This window comes from Camelus ferus, chromosome 29, assembly GCF_009834535.1.
Source record: "Camelus ferus isolate YT-003-E chromosome 29, BCGSAC_Cfer_1.0, whole genome shotgun sequence".
Taxonomy (NCBI): Eukaryota; Metazoa; Chordata; class Mammalia; order Artiodactyla; family Camelidae; genus Camelus; species Camelus ferus.
Genome location: NC_045724.1, coordinates 26,075,417 through 26,096,156, shown reverse-complemented (window position 1 = coordinate 26,096,156; position 20,740 = coordinate 26,075,417). Strand labels below are relative to the sequence as shown.

Genomic DNA, 20,740 nt, shown 5'->3' with positions numbered 1-20,740 from the left:
GTATGAGACTGATGCTCAGACGCGACAACCAAGTTATCCTGCCCTAGGGTTGCGGATGTAGCAAAGCATGGATGTTCCATGCTGTATCTGCAGTTATACTAACACATACCCCCACACACACACACACAAATACAAAAAATAACGTTTACCAGGATCTCACAAGCATTGTGTGTGCCATGTTTTATTGGGAGACTTACTGAGATAAAGTCATTGACAAATTAAACTTAAGAAGATGAAAGAACTTTCATAGAAATAATTTTTAAGTAGCAAGAAGTTTCTAAAAAGGCAAATTTTTACAAATGTGGAGAAAGTGCTAAGAGAAGTTAACAAATGTTCAAATGAAACATTTCCTCCAAGGTTTGACACCAGAATAGAAGTTTTGGATATTCTGAGTCCTTTACAATCTCGTATGAACTTCAGAATCAACTTGTCAATTTCTGTGGGGAAAGGAGGAGTTGGGATGTTGATGGGGACTGTGTTCATTTTGTTTATCAATTTTGGGGTCTAGGGTGTTTTATAAAAGGAAACTTCTCCAGTTCATTGTCCCCAGTAATACATACCTGGGGCCCTCACCTCCGTGCATCCCCAGACCCAGCAGAGGCTACTGGGACATTAGAGACCCTCTGAGAGAAAGGCATTGTGTTCTTTTTGCACTTTGTTTAATGATTTTATATTTATAAAGCACTTTACAAATATGAAGGATGGTGTAGAAGCCAAGTCTTGGCTTAATCGTTTGATGACTAGTTACCTCATAAGAAAATCACTTCAATTAATTCTACATGACATAAATAAAAAGTGTAGTAATCCTTGTTTGGGTATGAGTTTAGCATATGTTTCTAGCCTCAAAGCTCACTGTAAACCAAAACTCACTGTAAATTTTAAGACGTCAAGACAGACTAGGTGGGCGGTCTGCCCAAGATTGGGAATTATCGCATACTACAAATACAGGACTTCACCACCCAATCTGCTTCTTTTATCATTATATACTAAGCAATATGTCACTTGAATCATTCCTTTCAGCTTTGATTTGGGATTGAATTGCAATTAGGAATACCCTGCCACCTGTAGAGGGCAGTCACAGTGCACCCAGACGCTCAAAACCAGTGCCTCTTCCTGGAACAGAGCCCGAAAGATCTGTGGATAAACTGCAGGTCCACAACACCAGTAATCCTTTGGCTTCGATTGGGGTAAGTTTGCAGGGACAGCCCCGCAGATGGAGACACGGCCCAGCACCAGCCACAGGAGGAGAACAGAGTGGATCCCAGGCTGGTGTTGTTCAAATCAGGCTACAGGACTCATTTGGAGCCTGTGTTGTCAAAACATGCCCAGACTTTCCCGAGACCTACCAAGACTGCCTCCAGAAACACTCCTCCAGACCATCCATGTGGACGCAATTCCTGCCCCCGCCCAGGGCTGAGGAATATAATGCCAGCATTCACCAAACTGTGGAAGATGAAGGAGGCACCAGGGCTGTGAACAATGTCAAGGTAAGACCATCCCCACAGTCCGTGACTTTTCTTGACAAGGAGTAGGTTTATCCAGAAAGAGTATAAAGCAATAAGCTTTAGTGCCAGTGCTCACTCTGTCTTATGGTAGATTTGTCAGAAGTGTTCTCAAACTAAACCCAACAGGAAAACTAGAACATTGGTCATCGTTATCTGATCCGTCCAGTCTTCTCCAACCTAAACGGCTTCCCTTTACCAACACAAACGACTGTATTTGTTTGTGTTTGTTTCAGGAGGTCATGTTTTAAAAAGCAGTAAAAGCTGGACACAGACTTTTGTGGCTATTGATAACTAACCCTTAAATATTTTCCTCTGATAGGAACGTTTTATCTCATACAGTAATGAAAAATTACAGATTGCTTTCTATCAAAATTGCTTGAGAAAACAAAATTGACAAACTAATACACGCACATAAAAGCATGAAGGAGCTACGGGGTGTTTTTTGTAAATTCGTAGTTTTCTAAGTAAATTTCTCCCGCTCGATGACGTTATTTCCCCAAAAAGTGACCATTTTCCCGCTCGGTGCTGCTGTGCGGAGCTTTGCAGCGCGTACGGTTTAAGTCTGTAAATCCTCTTAACTATTAATAGAACCATCGCTTAAAAGGTGAGTTGGTGCAGCGGGGGACGGGCATGTGTTAATGCCTGACAAATAATGCTCAGAGCTCAGGATTAAATGCGGCAAAATCCTTCGAGAGCAAACCTGGCCAAACGCTGTAACACTGGACAACATATCTGCCCCCTCGCCGTGCCTCACTTCCTCATCATAGTCACCATTTCTTTGCAGACTCTTTATAATTACCTGGTTCTGCTCTTTCTCTGATGTTATTTTAACCAATTGGCACAGGGAGAAGAAAATGTGGGGTTTTTTACGTTATTAGGAAGCTTTTCCTGCTGGAAGGTACCGACCTTTACTTTTGAGTGCTCAGACAAATAATATGTGAACAAGTAATACATGAATTTTCAGCCCCCGTTATCACATAAGCACTAGGTCTTTAGGAAACGACAATGAAATGGGGTATAATGGCCAGAAGCCCTCAATTAATGGGCGTCTAAATGAAGGGAATGCACACAAAAGAGATTGCTAGAAGGGGGGATATGGAGACTGCATCTGATGAAACAGACAGCAGTGACAGAGCACATGTGGTGTGTGTACAGATATATTATGTGTCACATGTATGGTGCATGTGGAATATATCTAATATGTGCATACACACATATAATTTCAAGGTTCAGGCTGCCTTGAAGGGTGTGCGTTAAGCAGAGTCACAGGCGAATGCCTTGAGACATTACATACTGAAAGGAGAAAAATGAATTCCAAGGCCCCAAAGTGTAGCTACAAAGACAACGGAGCTTTGTGCAGCGGGCCCGAAGGTGGAGGAAAGAAGAGAGGAAAAGCGTCTTAGAAAGGAATTATGCACAAAGCACTGTCAGAGATGCTAAAATTGATGGCTCTGGGTGGCTCCATGTGTGTCACCAGCCACCCCAGGCTCAGGGCACGCAGTCAGAAGCCCCTGACTCCTTGGTGTCCTGCACTCTCAAACACTTCTTGATTTCCGGGTGCTGGGTGTTGCCACGAGGTCCTAATCATACAAGAGCCACACGGGGCTTCTCTGCAGCCGGGGGCAGCGTCCCTGCCTGGAGGGTCTGCCTACAGAGCCCGGTGCCTTCGGCTGCTACTGTTGGCTTTGTTGTAGGTTGACGCTCACCAAACCACGGGGCACACTTCACACAGGAAACAGAACACGCATCTTAATAATCCGTACCAGTGCCATATTCACTGTAATACTCCAGCAGGTGGTGCATTTCTGAAATTGGTGAGGAGTCACCAAAAAATGCAAAACTCTAGAAAAAGAAGTTTCACGTGGAAACAAGACACTCTGAGATCAATTTTAAAGGGAGGGAGATTTTTAATAGCAGGTTGGATGCCACAAAAATTTAAATGATCAAAGTAGAAAATACCAAAATAGAAAAACATGTTTGAGAAAGTCTACCAGAACACAGAGGAGAAAGATAAAGAAATTAAAATTATGAGAGAGGAGAGGAAGTACTATCAGTGGAGGACATATCTTGGAAATTCACCTTAGGGATGGAAAGGAGAATAGTTAAAAATGGGATCTGAGCAGATGAAATAGCAATAATCAACTTTTTAAAAAACACAATTGCATATTCCTGACGTAAATAAAGATTTCAGACAGTAGCTCAAAGACACAGATTGTATTCCAAGCAAACAGTGGAAACAGGACTGAACCTACAAGTAACCTCACAGAATGTTTCAATTCCAAAAATTAAGACACTGTTTCTATAAACATCCAGAATGGAAGAAAAACAGATTACCTGCAAGAAAGCAAAGAAGGACCTTCACCATGTAATTCTCCAGAGCACTAAATAACTGAAAATTAAAGATTTACAAACAGAGAGCTTTGAAGAAAAAAAAAACTGTCTCAAGACATTCATAACCAGGAGTCATTCATGCCTTAACACAAGAGAAAGCTATTTCAAGATATGCAAACCTATGGCCAACACATGACGCAGTGACGCTTTTCTGTGTAAATCACTTGGAAAGATGTTTCAGAGCAACAAAAACTGAGGGCAAAGAATGAGAAAGTCACAGTTGGGAGGGACTGGTGGTCACTGTTGAAACAGTTAACTGGATGGAGGAATTATACCTAAAAAGTGACTGTAAAATGTGATTATTCTTTAGAAATGTGATCATATTATATAAAGGGGGGAAATGAGTGAAGAGGCTTAGAATGCCAGGTTAAATCACCGACACAGAGGAAGGGAGAGAGGAGACATCGCCGCTCCTCGGGGCAGGTGGAAGGAAGGCGGACCACAGAGCGAGCGCCCAGGCAGGAGAGCCTTTGAGGAGGGCGGACCTGAGCACTGGCGAAGGAAAGGCAATGGTGCCCTGCGTCCAGACCAGTCCTGAAAGGAAGACACGAAGACTGTACAGAAAAGTATAATAATAATAATGATAATAATAATAATGATAATGATAATAATAATAATAGAAATACTAAGAAAACAAAAGCAAGACTCAGCCCCGTAGCTGCCAGATACACACAGTCGGGAGTGCTGGGGGAGCGAGGCTCTGGGCAGAGTGAGCAGGTGTCCCAGAGTTGGCGGGGGACCACACCAGCCTGTGGTCCAGAGAAGGACTGAATGTGGACGTGGCAGCGAAGGGCAGACGGGGCCCTGGGAGTAGGAGGGCTCTCCTCTGGCTTCACATCAGAGGGGAGGCGGCACCAAGGCTTGGGGTGTTGTGGGAGGACAGCATCCTGGGCACCGGCTTCCCTGCCCCCCAGGTAACAGGGCGAGTGCCCAAGGAGGCACGGTCTCGGGCAGCGGGGCGGGAGGCGGGGAGCGGTAGCATCGCAGGCCCCGGGCCTGAGCAACGTGCGCAGAGCCCGGTTTGCAGGGAGCCCCTGGGAAAGCACGGAGCCCACGCAGCCCCCCCGGCCCGTCACAGATTGGCCTCTCCATGGAACAACAGCCTCCATTGTTGTCGGCGTCCTGTCTGTTGGTTTTTGTGCTCCTCCAGTGTGACACTGGTAGCTCTGGCCAGGACGATGGGGACCAACAGAGTGCAGGCTCCTGCCCGGGTCCCCTTCTGCACGAGGCCTCCTCCAAACACCCGGGGCAGTAAACTCACACCCTTGAGGCTTGTGCACACACCAGTGGCCGCTTCTATCCCACCGTTACTTGTCTATTGCAATTTAAGAAGCTACGAGAGACAGCATCTAGATGTTAAAAACTATGTCTTTTTTTTTTAATTTTATTACAGAAAATATCAGAGAGACATAAAAACAAAGGAAAACAGCATGTTAAAATCCTGTCTACCTGTTACCCAGCTCCCACAGTCATCAATGCCAGATCATGTCTAAGTTCATTCATTAAACAAATATTGATTGAATGCACATCCTGGCCTGACACTGCCTTAGGTTTTTAGGACACGGCTGTGAATCAGGCAAAGTCCTGGACACACACTGGGCTGCAGTCTCTCGGGGACACTGACTGTCACAGTGCAGGGCAGGAAGCGCTGTGGCACAGAGAGCAGGGAGGCAGCAGACCCAGCCTGGGCAAGGTCCCCAACGATGCAGCACCCGGGCTGGGGCTCCAAGTGGGAGCTGCCCGGGGAGGGACCAGGAGGAGCCCACTGGAAAAGGGTGCAATTCCGGCAGAGGCAGCCGGTGCGGATTTTTTCTCTTCTTCACTCATTGACTGCTGTACTTTCATTTTGAAAATGTTTAAACTCACAGAAAATTTGAAACCGTCAGACAATGAACAACACCCTTCACCTAGATCCCAGTCTTGTGGCAGACGTTGTGAAACTTCACCACGGAGGGAGCAGTTTCTACAAAGAGCAGGGCTGAGGACCAACAAGGAGATGGCAGGAGCTAAAGGAACCTTAACATGACTGGGGCTTTGAGTGGAAAAGAACAGTGAGTGAGAAAGAAAGCTGGGAGAGTCAACCGAGTTTAGATCAACAAATCACGAAAGGTCTTTTATGCCACATGAAATCCTGTAGAGACACGAGGACCCACTGAATGGTTAGAAAGTCACACGGTCACACTTGCCTTTTCCACACTCCTCCTGCAGGGTGGCGAGCAGGTTAGAGAGGACACAGGCTGTGTAGACGCCAAGGAGGCACCTGTTTGGGAGTTGCTGTGATTTAATTAACGAGCCAGGCAGTCCGGTGGGGATGCTGAAGAAGGCTCGCCCGGGGAGGCCGGGGCTCGAGCTCTCTCTGTGGATTCTGCTCTGTGTCTCCACTTTAAGGCAGGGCCAAGGTTTGGGGTTGGGATTGGTGTATGTGTGTGTGTTCATGTGTGTTTGGAGGGGGTTCCCAAGAGGGCCGCGGAGAATGATTACTACCAAAACACAGAGCGTGGAAGCGCATACTACACAGTCAATCTGCATCCAGCCAGTCACCAGCCTCCATTCCCCCACACACCCAAGGTAAACGCTCTGCACTCTTACCAGCTTCTTTGCATTCTATAGAGGTGGCTTATGTGTACGTAAATATGTGCGTGCGTGTGCACACACACACACATACACACACACACCCCTCAATCCTTCTACTAAAGATCAAAGATAGAAACCAGAAAGTCCAGCTTTGCTTAAATTCCTTCAAACTTGTTCTGTTATTTTTCTAGATACAAGTCTTCGGTGAGGTCATTTCATTTTTCTGAGTCTCAGCACAGCTGTCCGTGACCTGGAGCTGAGACCTGCTCGTAGGGTTGTTGTAAGGAATGAACGACACAGCATGTAACCAAGGTCTGGATCGTAACAGATACCAGGGTCTGGAACGTAACAGACAATGTCCCTTTTGTCTTGTTCTCCTTCTGCTGCTCTGACTACTCTTTTTTAACCTCTTTTGCAAGTTCCTCTCCCTTGATTGACTTTGAAATATTGGAAATTCCCTGGGTTTTCAGCCCGGCCCTTTTTCTCACTCAACGCCTCCTCCTGGGCTAGTCATGGCCATGTCGGTGGCTCTGAGACAGCTGACGGGTGATGGCTCGCTCTCTGTCCTGCAGGCCACACATGAATGTACGGGTACAAATGTTCTCTCACCATCTACAGTGAAATGTCTCACAGGCACTTCCAAATTACCACTATGTCTTTACCTCCCCAAACTCTTCTGTGACACTAAAGCTGTACCATCTTCCAACCAGTTTTAAACTAGAAATTCAGAGGCATAACCCTTGACCTTGCCCTTGTCTCCACGTCCCACCCCTAATCAGCCCTCAAGTTTTGTCCACACCATTCAGAGTTCTCTCCTGATCTGTGTTATCTCCATCCCTTGTGGCACTTTTCTAGAGCAAGTCGCTATCATCTCCCCCCAGATTACTGCAGCGCCCTCTTCTCTGGTCGTGTCTGCCTCTGACACCAGATGTCAGAAATCTTCTTAAAACACCAACCTGATCGTGTTAACTCCCTGATTAAATTTTGTCGGTGCTTGCTATTTCAAACTCCTTAAGTGGATTCAATCTTGTTCTCTCTTCCATCTCTTTCTAGGGATCGTCCCCAATTCCAATAGCTTTAAATACCATTTTATGTTAATGATTCCTAAATTTACATCTCCTAGACTCCCACTGAGACCTCTACCCTGGGCTTCTGGCTCCTTAGCAACAGCCTATGTGACGTCTCCATTTGAGTAACTCGTAGGCATCTAAAACATGTGTTTACCATGATTCTCGATTCCCCCCCCCCCCCCGTGCCTTCCTCATTTCAGCAAGCCACTCACAAGGCAGGAAACTTAGGAATTATCCTTGATGCCCTTTTCCTCAGCCTACACATTCCAGTCCACCCGAAGTCCATTAATCCTCTCCCAAACGTATCTCACATCCATCCATTTCTATTTTGTTCCCATTGCCTGTCCAAGTCATCATCCTCTCTCACCTGGACCAGTGCAAAGCCTCCTGTTTCACTGCTCCCACACCTGCCGCCTTCCAACTCTCTCCCATACAAAGCAGTCAAAGGGTCTTTAAAAAATATCAATCAGATGATATCACTCTCTTGCTTAAAACCTGTCAGTGATTCCCACTGCCTTCACAATAAAATCCAAAGTCCTTCCCATGACTCACTTGCCCTATTCCGTCTACCTGGACACGACGTCCTTCAACACACAAGAGTAGGTCATTTTCTTCCCCACTCACCTTAAATCCAGAGCATCTAGGACATCGCCTGGTACTTAAGAGACAGGTAATAAATGTTTGTGGACAGAATGAATAAGCGAGTGGTTCACAAGATCCCTTGGTCTGAGCCCTGCGTCCGCTCTTCCCTATCCACTTGCCCAAATCACCACCCAGGTTCCGCCAAGCGCCAGGAACAGAGTGAGAGGGGCAGTGTCTATCCTGCACACACTTCTAGTTGGCGGCAGCAGAAAGCAAAGTGAGAGACCCCAAGAGGCAGAAGAAAGCTCTGTGGCAGAATCAAGAGTGACTAACTCAGCTGGCCTCCCGCTGGGGCGGTGTGGGGGGACCCTCTCAGGCTCCTCTTAGCTCACACCTTGAAGAGTTTTGAGTGTCTTTTTTTAATTATTGTAAAACATAAATAACATGAAATTTACCACTTTGGCCATTTTAAGTGTGCGATTCAGCAGCGTTAACGACGTTCACAATGTTGTGGAACCACTGCTACTATCTATTTCCAGAACCTTTCCAGCAGCCCAAACACTGTGCTTCCATTAAATAGTAACTCCCCATCACCCTCTCCAGCAGCCCCTGGTAACCTCTGTTCTGCTTTCTCTCTGTATGTTTTCCTATTTGGGGTATCTCACGTCAATGGCCTCATTCAGTATTTGTCCTTTTGTGTCCAGTTTCTTTCACTGAGCAGCCTGTTCTCAGGGCTCATCCGTGCTGTAGCATGTGTCAGAATTCCATTTCTTTTTATGGCTGAATAATATTTGAACTTGGTTTTTTCCCCCCTTTTTTCTTTCTTTTTTTTTTTTTTTTTTTGGAGGGGGAAGGTAATTAGGTTTCTATTTATTTATTTATTATTTAATGGAGGTGCTGGGGATTGAACCCAAGACCTTGTGTATGCTAGGCACTCACTCTACCACTGAGCTATACCCTCCCCTTCGAGTTTGCTTTCTAATTAATTCATCCAACAAATATTCACTGAGAACTTAGTTAAAGGCCAAGAACTGTCCTAGGCACTACTGATATAGCAAAAAACACAAGAGAAAAAGACACTGCTTACACAGTACTAAGAAACAAGTGAATACATGTGTCGGACGGTAACAGGTGCTATGGAAGGCCAATATTGCAGGAGGAACTGCACAGGAAGAGGAGGTCTTAGAGGCAGGGTGGGACCATTCACCGAGAGCCTTGAGAGCGGTGCAAGGACTTTGGATTTTACTCTGAAAAGAGCAGCCAATAGAAAGTTTGGATTTGCAGAGTGACATAATCTGCCCTACATTTTAAAGGATAACTCTGGGTTCAGTATTGAGACTAGACTATGAGGGAAAATGAGGCAAATGAAGTAAAAATACCAGTTAGGGCCTATTCCAATAGTCCAGGTGAAAGATGATAAGACCTGTACCAGAGTGTATTGGTCAAGGTTCTCCAAAGAATTAGAACCAATAGGCTATATATGTGATAGGTAGGTAGGTAGGTAGGTAGATAGATAGATAGACAGATAGATAAGAGAGAGGTAGGGGAGGGAGAGACAGATTTTAAAGAATTGACTCATGTGATTGTTGGCAAGTCTGAAATATTTAGGGCAAGCCAGCCCTGCAGACTGGAAATTCAGGGAAGAGTTGATGCTTCAGTCTTGTTCTGAAATCCACAGGGCAGCCCAAGCAGGCTGGAAACTCAGTCTTGTAGCCAAATTCCTTCTGGGGGAAATTCTGTTCCATGCCTCTTCCTACATCCTGGGGGTTTACTGGCGGTCTTTCAGGTTCCTTTGCCTGTAGATGCATCACCTTCATCTCTGCCTTCATTTTCACATGGCGTTCTCCCCGTGGACATGTCTGTGTCCAAACTTTCCCCTTTCATAAGGACACCAGTCATACTGGAGGGGCTCATGCTCCTCCAGCAAGACCTCACTGAATTACATCTGCAACAACCCTGTTTCCAAATGAGGTGCTGTTCTGGCATATTGGCAGTTAGGACTTCAGCATACAGATTTGGGGAGACCCAATTCAGCCTATAACACAGAGTAACAGTTGTGTTATGAGGCTATGAGAAGCAGTTGGATTTGACTGAAGAGTATGAAAGAGAAAAGTCAAGGAGACGCCAGCATTTGACGAATTAAAAGAATCAGTGGGGAGGGTATAGCTCAGTGGTAGAGCACATGTTTAGCATGCATGAGGTCCTGGGTTCAATCCCCAGTACCTCCATTAAAATAATAATAAATAAATAAATAAATAAATAAATAAATAAATAAATAAATAATACCTAATTACCTCCCCCAAAAAATTAGAAAAGAAAAAAGTAAAAAAAAAAATTTTTTTAATCAAGTTTACTGAGATGGTGAAGACTTCAGGAAGAGAAAGTTTGGAGGAGGAAATCAGAGTTCACTTTAGGATATATTCAAAGAAATATATGGATATATTCAAATAAAGACCCATCTCCTATCTGAAGCTCCTCACTTGATTCGCAAAACTGGCAGGGAGGCAGAAGGCCCAACTGTTTCTGCAAGAACAAAGCTGACAGAGCCTGGGAGCCTGAGAGTGTTTCTCTTCCCCAGGTAAACATGTCTCCCAAGCAGCCCTTATTTCTGGTCCCCTCCACTTCTGTTCATAGCCCACCTTCCTCGGCCATTGCTCCAGCAGTCAGCACCTCCTTATGACACCTCCACATAGGTCCTAGGCACAAGTCCACTTACAAAGTTATTCAAAGAAAGGATAAAGTCAGAACTAACTATGAGCTGCAGAGGTATTCATTGTAACAAATTGTACTTTCACAAGGAACATTGAGATTTTAAGTGAACCTTGACAGAAACATGTTTAACAGTTTGGTTGGCCTCAAATTAAGAGTAACCTGTGACTTTGGAATCCATGGTCTATCTGTCTCATTTATGGTCGCTTCCCAATCTACATGATTTATAGTCAGCACAAGCAAAGATGTGCCTTTATAGTTTTCAGTCTCTCTCCATTAGATTCTTAGAGCCAAGTGGGAAAACGACTTCTCCAAATAACAGAAAATTAAAATGTATAATACAACTAAATCACAGCAAAACAGAGTTCTTAAAAATAAAGTTGAGGAAAATAGGTCATCTCTTAAAAGTAAATCTAACTTCAAATTCCATCCTAACTGTGATTTTAATTCTAAAGGCTCTCAGAAAGTTTTGGTACAAAAGTAGGCTAATTCTGCCATGGATGTTTCCTTTATGAAATGGTACTATTTCAGGGTGAATGAAAATTTTCAATTTGCTTTTTAAAGGGATGAGACTGTTATACTGAGTAAGGCTGTGGTGATGTTCTCCTCTGCGAGGTTCAGTAACCAACATGATTCATTACGGAAGTGGATACGCAGAACAAGATGCTCCCTAAGTCTTCTGGATCCCTAAGGAGCAGTGCTTTCAGGAATCCAGATTCCAAGATGATTCCATTTGGTGGCTCATGTTTCTGAAACCCTCAGACTATCATCTGGAAGCTGGCCTAAAAAGAAGACAGGACTGTCTGGAAGATCAGCACCATTAGCAGCGGAAGGTCTCTCCTCAGATAACTTTTCTCGGATCGGATTTTGTGGCTACACTGATACCCCGTACTCTGTCCTTGCCGGGACGACCCAAGGAAGTGGACGGATGTCAGCATCCTGCAGCTGTCAGCTTCACACCTCTGCTAGTTGGAGAAGCCGTGGGTCCCTCAGCAGATGGGAGCCAAAACTGAGGAGGAAAAAGACCACGCCAGGAAAGAGGGAAGAGGGAGTGTCTCCGGAGGAGCACAGGAGCCGGGCTTCGCGTTTCTGGGGCTGAGTGCAGGGCTTTTCTTCTGCCTGAACATTTCCGCTGCTTCCCTGACAAGCGGCTCTGTCTGGAAGCACAGGACCGGAGCGGAATGCCTAATGAAGCGTGCGGAGAAAGGGGCGCCCAGTGACTTGGTAAGAAGGGCCGGGGCGGGAGGAGAAGAGGAGCGTCAGGTTACAGGTTCACGCCTTCTCAAAAAAACATTTGAAAATCTGAGCTGGAGACGCAAATTCTGGGGCCCATGGAAGGCCGGTGGAGCGACCTCTGGCCCCGGGAGCCGGAGTGCATCGCAGAGGCGTCTGCGGCTCGCTTTCTGCGTTCTGCGCTTTGTTCCAGCTCTGGCCTGAAGCCGTTCGGGAAGGCGGGGAGTGGGCTGGCCAAGCTCCGACGCTCCGGGGACCGGCCGGTTTTCTCTTGACTTCCTTAGCATAGGGTCCTTCCGGCCCGGTGCCCGCGTCCGCTAAGGTGCCTGCGGCCACTGGCATCGCGCGGGAGCAGAGGCTGCGGCTGGCCCGCCACCCCCGCAGGTGCGCACCGGTTTAGCGGCGACCCTCGCAGGACCAGTCGCGCCGCTGAGGCCGAGCCCCCACTCCATCCCCGGCCCAGGGGCTCGTCCCCTGCCGCCCTCCCTGCGAGACCGACGCTGGGCACCAGAACCGGCTCTGAGCATCTTCAGAGTCGCTCATCTCCCCCTTCGAGTGAGCTGTTGGAGCTTCTCCAGAAGCCTCCCGGGTTCCCAGCTCCAACCCCTAAAACAAACGCGGCGCCTTTCCAGAAAGCGAGGGAGGGGAGAGAGCATCTGCACGCAGAAAATGAAAATACTAGAACGACCCCGTTCTGTAGGAAAAGGTAATGAGGGGAAGAGAAACTGTGTGAACTTACTCGGAAATGCAAACCAAGCTCCACTCTCGCCGGACGCATACAAACGACTGGAGGACGAATCGGCCAACGCGCTCGGCGACTTCCCAGAAAGGGCCTCATGAATGAAAATGGGTTGCTAGGTTCCTCGCTTCCTCCCAACACCCGCTTCCCACAAGATTTCCACCGCCGAAAGAAAGCAGGCCGGGCCTGGCAACTGCAGAGCCGGGGAACCGCGCCAAGCCCTCCAAGGCCGCCCGCGGCCGTCTCACGCCTTCAGGACCCTGGAGAGCAGCCGCCGCGCCCTTGGGACCCGCGGCCGCTGCGCGCCTCGCCCCCTCCCGCGCCTCACCTCCTTGTCACTTGCGTTCGCTGCTTCCCGCCTCCACGTTCGCTTTTCTTGGCAACCTCCTCTCTTGTTTTTCACAAACAGATTAAACCGTCTTTTTGTTTTGCTCGAGGGGGCCGTTGGTTGGCTGTGTTAGGTTCGGTTTGTAACTTCACTATATATTAGGCGACCGAGAAACCTTGAGAGTTCCAAAACCAGAACCCGAACAAGGCAGGTGACCTTAAAAGCCACTGAGTTCAGTCCCTTGACTCCGTAAATGAATCAGATAAACTCAAAGGATAAAGAGAATTTCCCAAGGTAGGCTGTCAAATTCGTTGCCAGGCTGAGTCCAGAGCCCTGAGCCTCTGACTTCTAAATTAATGCTTCCCTGTACTTCCCAAGAAAATAGTAATTTTGTCTTCACCAAGGCCGCTTAGATCCCCTAAGCAACAAGTGGAGGGTGGAAAGGCCTGTGTTCAGAGAAATGGACACATGGAATGCAGAAAGGGGGACCACAGAGTGTGCACTTAAGTCCTTCCTGGTCTCCCCTGCACCCAGCACAACAAAAGTCAAACCACCAGTCCCTTTTCCACCAGTCCGAGGATCCCACAGCCTTCTGCCAGTGTCCAAGCGTCCCCCGGACACCTGTCACAAGGACACAGTAACCATGTCCAGCTGTGCCTTCGGTGGTAGAGCTCTAGGCACTTTGGAAGGTGGGAAGGACAGGCGGAAAGAGGCAGGCCGAGAGGAGGAAGAGGCAGAGCAAAGTGTCCCAGACGTAAACTAGATTTTCATCCAAATTCTAAAGAACCAAGACAGGTGACACAGGAGCTCTTTTACACCACACCTCACATTTAACATGCCAAAGAATTCCCTGAGAATGTTAGCATTCCGATTCTGATGCAGTAGGTCACGAGAGAGGTCTGGGACTCTGCGCGTCTAACAGGCTCCTGGGTTTTACCCACGCCCCTGGTCCAAGGACCACACTTTGAGTAGCACAGAGTTAGAAGGGGTGAGGGAAGAAAGGGAGGAAGGGGGAGTGAGAGGAAAGAGAGAAGAGGGGAGAACCAGAGCAAAGGCCTTTCCTTTAGCTCTCACTGACCTTCTGCAGTCCCAAAGTAATGCTTCAAAACGCCGCAGTGAATGGCACTCGAGACCCCTTTTCTTCAGCCTGTAGCCGGATCCAACAGTGACGGTGTGCTGGTTTTGTCTCTCTCCTCCCCCTCCTCTCGCCTTTCCCGCCGTCGGCCTGCACAGCTCCCAGGCTCGCCTGCTGCCCCGAAGCTGCTCAGTCTCCTTTCTGGCACGCTCTCCGGCTTCGCGCGCTTCTTCTCGCACCTTCTCCGGCCACCCCCTCCTGAAGCTCCCCAGCGGCGCCGGGACTTCTCCCTCCTGCTTCCCGCCCTGCCAGGCGCTGGGCTCTCGCGGGAGCACGAGGAGCGGCCGGGCCGCCTCTCGCTCCTGCTCAGGGCAGCTCTGGCCCTGCCCGGCCGACCCCCTGGGGGACGCCTGCCCCGGCAGGAGGACGCCAGCGCTGGGCAGAGTTGGCCCATACCCGTGAGTACTGTGGTCTCCACCACGTCCCATCTCCGGCCTCCCCCGGCCTCCAGCACCCGGAGTTCCTCCCTTCTCCACGCGGGGCCAGCAGGGGCTCCAGCCAGCAAGGGGCGCGGTGGGGGCGGAGGGGCGGACAGGAAGGTAGAGACTGAGCTGAGCACGTTCAAGGAGACGGCTGCCCGCCTGACACCCCCTCCCCCCAGGAGACCCCTGAAGCTACTTTTCCCAGGCCACTTCCTTCCAGGGTCAGTGGAAGAGGGAGGGCGCCCCCGCCCTCCCCCAGGCTGCTTCTCGAACTCTCGTTCGCTACAGCATGGCTCTCCTCCCCCTTCTCCAAGCCTCCCCGGGACGAGCCTCCGCCCCCTCCTCGCGCTCCCACTCCCCAGCCCTCAGACACTGCGGGCTTGGGAGGTCGGGGAGGAAATGACGTGATGTTATTTTAGTGTCAGGTCAGTTTCCAGCCTCAGTTTAGCCCCTGGAGCTCAGGCGCAAGACCCCTGCTGGTCTGACTGCGTTTGGCTCCCGCGGGCACACCGGTGGCCACAGGGACACGCGGCAGAGCTGGGCGGTGGGTCTTCCCCTTGCCCCCACTCCGGGGTCGGGAGTTAGCCACTCCTGCCACCCAGCCCGGAGGGACTTCGGCTCAGGCTGGCCAGGAGAGGGCGAGGAGCCCCTTTCCAGTGCGGGGCCCCGGAGGCGGAGGCTGCAGCCGGGTGGGCGGGGCAGAGCTGGGAGAAGCACCCTGCGGAAAGGGAGAAGAGGGGATCTGCCCTCCAGAGGCGGACAGTTCAGGGCCAGACTCCCCGGGAACCAGCTGACACTGCGCGCGGCGCACCCCCGCACACACACCGGCCCCTCCCTCCGCCCGCTTCATTCACCAGGTCCCAGCACGCTTCCCCGCCCGCTAGAGTCTCGCTCGGCCCCCACGCGCCATAGCAAAGGGACAGCAGAGGGGGCTCTGCGGCCCGCACTATCGTACTTCCTAACCTGGGCTGGAAAAGGGGACTACTGCCCCGGCGTGGACTGGGTCCTGCGCGAGGCCTCCGGCGACACCCCCCCAAGCCCCCGCCGCAGAGGAGCGCGCCGCCGCGGGAGGGAGGGAAGCCCCTGGGATCGCCCAGCCGGGGAGGGGGGAGTGAGGGGCGGGGAGAGGCAGAGCGGAGGGAGGGAGGGAGAGGGGGCGAGAAGAGGGCGACAGGAAAGACCAGAGTCAGAGGAAGAGGGAAGCCAGAGAGAGTGATCGCGGGCGTAGTAAGGGTAGCGCTGAGTATTAGAACAAAAATCGGGCCCTCGCGGGACGCATGCGCACGGCTCACGGAGGCGAGCGGGCCGCAGCTGCCCCTCGGGCTCGCCGGCTGGACTGTGGAACCGTGAGTACCCGGCTTCCTCAACGCCCCCTTCTCCCTCCCGGACTCACCCCAAGGCCTCGGGCCGGGAGGTAGTCGGGGCCGAGGGGGGCGCGCACGCTGGGCAGGACCCGGCGCTCTCGCTGTCTCCGCGGTGGCCGCCCCCTCCGCCCATCAAGCCCCTACGGTAGTCAGTGCGTCGGGGGTGCGGGGCTTAGGGTGTGACCGCGTCTGAAGGGGGGTCCGCCCGGGCGTTCCCACGACCTTTGTGACCGGGCAGTCTGCGAGCCGGTGGGCGTGCTGACACCCGGAGGGGATCTGGGAAACTCCCGGCGCCGGAGGCGGGCAGTTGAGCGCAGGTGGGAAGGAAGCGGAGACCTTCCAGGGACCGCGCAACCTCCCTTCGGGAGACGCGCCACTCCGGCGGGGACCCAGGAGCCGGGCGCGAAGCCGGCCCCCGCCACAGACCCCGGAGGGTCTGACGCGGTGTCGACACTGATGCTCTGAAAACAGGATGAACAGAACTGTCCCCACCCCCTGCCGGCGCCAAGGAGGTTGATGCGGGCGTCGCGGGTATTTTTCTTGAAGGAACCGGCGACTGAGTGTTCCGCGCTCTTGCGGCGGCGCTCCGAAGTTGGAACGAGTCTGGCACTCGGGCTGCGGAGACTGCAGGGGGCCGGGGGCGGCCGGGGGACCTCCGGGGCTGCGGCGCGCGGCCGCGGGGTGGGCTCTGGGGGTCGGTAGGCGCGGTGATCCCCCCACAACTGTAGGGAGGGGGAGGTGCCCGGCCCGGCGGCGTTGGGCGGCGTTGGGGGAAGGGATGAAGGGAGACAGCGCCCGGGGACTGGAGTGGCTTGCGGGCCTCCGGGCCTCGCCAGCGTCCGAGGAAAGCCCGGAGGGGGGCGTCCAGGTCCCGGAGCGAGCCCGGCGGCGGACGCGGCGGTGGAGGACGCTCGGGGCCGGCGAGAGGGGGGCGGATAGGGCGGAGGAGTGCGCGCGTGGGCCGAACTTCTGTCCGGGAGGAGCGGCGCGCTGGAAGGGAACTCTCCCCCACTTCCCCTCCTCCCGAGATCCGGCTGCGGCCGAGCGCTCTTTGTCCGCCCCCACCGGGCCGATTGGCTGGAGCGCGCCGGGTGCCCCAACCCGAACCGGTGCCTGCGGCGCGGGCGCAACTCCTCTCGCCCCCGGGGCAGCACGAGCAGGCGCTCGCCGGTCGGGGCTCCAGTTGCCCCCGGCGTGCGGGGAGCTTCCCCACCACCTCCTGTGACCCTCCGGGGTCAGCCCCTGTCCTCTGCAGCTCCGGTCGCAGTGTCCCTGCGTAGCTTGGTTTCATTTCACTTCTGGTGGTTCCAGGTTGTGCAATTGGCTAAACGAGGGTCCGAGTTCACGAAACAGCCTGACTTACTCCCTAGACTTGGCAAAGGAGGTTTGTGATGAAAGGAGTCTATCTGCAAACGTTTTTTTCCTTCTCACAACCTAATTTTCTACTGGCCCGCATCCTGTTTATCTTCTGCTCATTAAGTGGCATTTTTGTACACTTAAGTGGCATCACGTATCAGTAACGCCTGTAAGGGGCAACATTGACGAATGGATAAGAATCCTGGACTCTGTAACTGTCTGGATTCAAATCCCAGCCTAGCTGTGTGACCTCAGGCAAGTTACTTAACCTCTCAGATCCTTAGTTTTATTGTCTGTAAAGTGAGGATAAGAAAAGTACCGACATCACAGGCTGGCTGCCTGCATTCAGTAACTGAACGCAGTGGAGCTCTGGCACATACCAGATGAAAGGTAGTATTACTATTTTCATTATATGGATGCTAAATTGGCTACGCAGACCTCAGAATATAACAAGATCAGGAACAAAATGCGTATTTTGTTTGTTGTTAAGAGTATACATAATGAAATAGAAGATGTCCGTCAAAATGTAAAAACAGAAAACGTTCTCTATGTCAGTATCTAAATGTAAAAACATTTCTACACCACCTGAACCCTTTTATCTCAAATAAGTATGAAATATTTACATACAAGCTTCAAACAGAATTTTAAGAAAATAATCTCTAGCCTTCAAAATGCTTCACTTTGTAAAACAGATACACATTAAAAATAGGTATTAGGTCATGATACATACAGAAAACCCCATGTCTGCATGAAAATATTGCACTGAGTCAATTTTGTTTAAGAGACTGTGGGAACTTACCTTTTAAGCTAGAAATGCTAACTTCTCTAAGATCATTGTAAGCATTTTAGCCACAATACCCTTGCTATCAAGCATATAGAATGATAAAAGTCATTACTTATTTACCTCCTTCCCTTTACAGGTGAAGAAGGATTCAGAGGTTAAGGACTTGGGTCAGATATCTGGAGGTAAACAGAGGCCAAAATGGGATTAGATTTAGGTCCTGACTCGCCACCCGGGGCTCTTGCACACCACACAGGATTTCCTGCTCGCAACAGATTTATGAATGCTTAACAGATAGGAAACCAGAAGGTATTATATAAAGAAAAATATACAAGCATCCATTCTCTCCAGCACCAGGAAGACTGGGTGGTAATGTGGCCACTGCTGGCCCACAGCTTTATCAGGGTCCCTCACATCTGAAAATGACCACCTGACTTGCTTGAGGGAAGGGAAGGTCACAGGTGGAGCCAGAGGCAGAGCCAGAGTTAGAATTTAAGGTCCCACCTTTGGCTGTGTATTCTGTTAACCCCTTTTGACAGTTTTAAACTAGAAATCATTTTTAAGCTGCTCTTAAATTTTCAAAAATCTTCCTGCTGGCTTTGAAGGTCTTACACAGCTTTTTAGGAAAGTCTTTCAAGATTACATTCAAGGAGATTTTATTGTTCCAGATTTTGTAATCAAGCAAGAGTGAAAAAGGAAAAAAGAAAAAGAAAAGCTTTCTTTTTTTAATGCAATTGCTGGGTGACTGGTTTCAACGCAGACCCTTGAAGATGAGTTCCTGAAGTCGTCCTGTTGTTTCATATCTGCAGGTGGCCATCTAATAATGTTCACCTTCCACAGACAGATGCAGCTGGGGGCTAAGAGGTCCAGCCCTCACATAAGTGGCTTAGGAGTTACAGGGCGGAGCCTTTCAAGCCAGCTGCTGGCCTTGCGAAGTTGTTTACAGGAGTGGTGTGTCTTCCAGGGAAGTCGCCTCTAGGAACTGTGTCTGCCTCTCTGAAGGAGGAACCCATGGTTCTCTCCATGGATATCTCCCTCTTGGTTTTGCACCTCTCCCGATCCCTAACCCATGTTCTTAGTCAGAAATGCAGGGCATTGAGCAGCGAGTGACTTTCTAGCACACTCCCAAGCCAGTTGAGCAGAACTGAGTTTTGAAATCGCATGTGTCCATCAGGTCTCATTATGATTACAATGTGAATCACTCTGCAGCTGGCAATATTGCCGATTGGTTTTCTGTGCACCACCGGGTGACTCACACTCGGAGCCTCCGTCCTCATACACGTAGTGTCAGTCAGCAGCTAACAGGGTCCACGCTGAGTCGGCCTGGCGTTTACAGTGAGGCACTCACGACCTGGCACCATCTCAGTTGGCCCCTGAATGTTACCTTAAGCAACCAGTTCAAGAGTGTAGACAACACTACACCGAGTGAGCGAGTTCACCGTACAAGTGAATGGGCTTCCGTAGCAGCCATTCACGGTGGAGTCTGTGACTGGGTGCTTAAGGTGATATTCCTGGGTCATGAATTCACAGAATCCGGCTGATTAGATTCTAGCCATTTGCACGGGGAGTTGTTTGTGAAATACACGTAATATGCTCCACTGACCGGCAGTGACATTTTACTGGAGTTACTTCAATGAGGATTACAACCAGTTGACCTTTCTGATTTGGGAAGGCTCAGTTTTTAGATATTAATTAATTTTGCCCTGACTTGTAAAATCCTTTTTAAGTACAAATTAGTGTTTGAAATTTAGACAAGAGCATCTCATGCAAAGTGACCCAGCAGTTGGACTTCCTGAGGCCGTGGGCTGTACCACGTGCACCTCAGCCAAACAGAGAAGCAGAGGAAGCCTCCTGTTCTCTGGTTTGTCTCTGTCTGTGCCTCGACACCCCCGATGCAAACTGAACTGTGTTTGCTCCGAAACCAGAACACAAGTTTGTGGTGCCTGTCATTCTAAGGCTGCAACAGCCAGCACTTCCAGCCCTTCTGGGCTGTCTGGCTAGATCAACACAGGCTTGTACAGCTGTTCCATTTATGCAAGAGAGTGGAAAGAATTGTGCAACCCACGCCTTACCCAACCCTTGCAAATGACTTCTAAGTCTCAGGGTGGGGTGATAATGAGATTTAAGGGTCCAGTAGATTTCTTTTCTTTTCTACTTTTTTGATTTCTTAATTTGTGTAAAAGTGTTGTTGATAATTAATGGCAAGAAGTTATTACCTGTGAAATCAAGATCAGACTGTTTAAAAAAAGTACATGTGTATTTCTCTGTGTGTGTGTCCTGGTGGATGCAGGAGAGTCCCAGATGTGTGCATTTCCCCCTATACCTTTATTGTGTTTCTACAAATAGCCATTTCTAGTGATAACCAGGATGCTATTTCACCATATCTCCTGCTGTATAGAAAGGAATAGATGCTGCTTTGCATTTAATGGGGACTGCAGATCAAGAGTTCATTTCTTCCTGGCTTAATGCAGTTCCTGGCAAATTCAGGTCATTGGTACTCTTTGATAAATTAGACAATTTATAAAATGAAAACAAAAGTTCATATACATTT

General features: G+C 49.9%; 1 protein-coding gene across 1 annotated transcript in view; it reads left to right on the top strand.

The window, feature by feature from the left end:
• The window catches only part of RGS20 (regulator of G protein signaling 20), a 42,493-nt gene that overhangs the window by 841 nt on the left and 20,912 nt on the right, over positions 1-20,740 (top strand). The window contains exons 3-5 of the mRNA XM_032470066.1: positions 1,330-1,487; positions 9,074-9,091; positions 14,365-14,664. Coding sequence (XP_032325957.1) covers positions 1,330-1,487; positions 9,074-9,091; positions 14,365-14,664 — 476 coding nt within the window. The remainder of the gene's footprint in view (positions 1-1,329; positions 1,488-9,073; positions 9,092-14,364; positions 14,665-20,740) is intronic.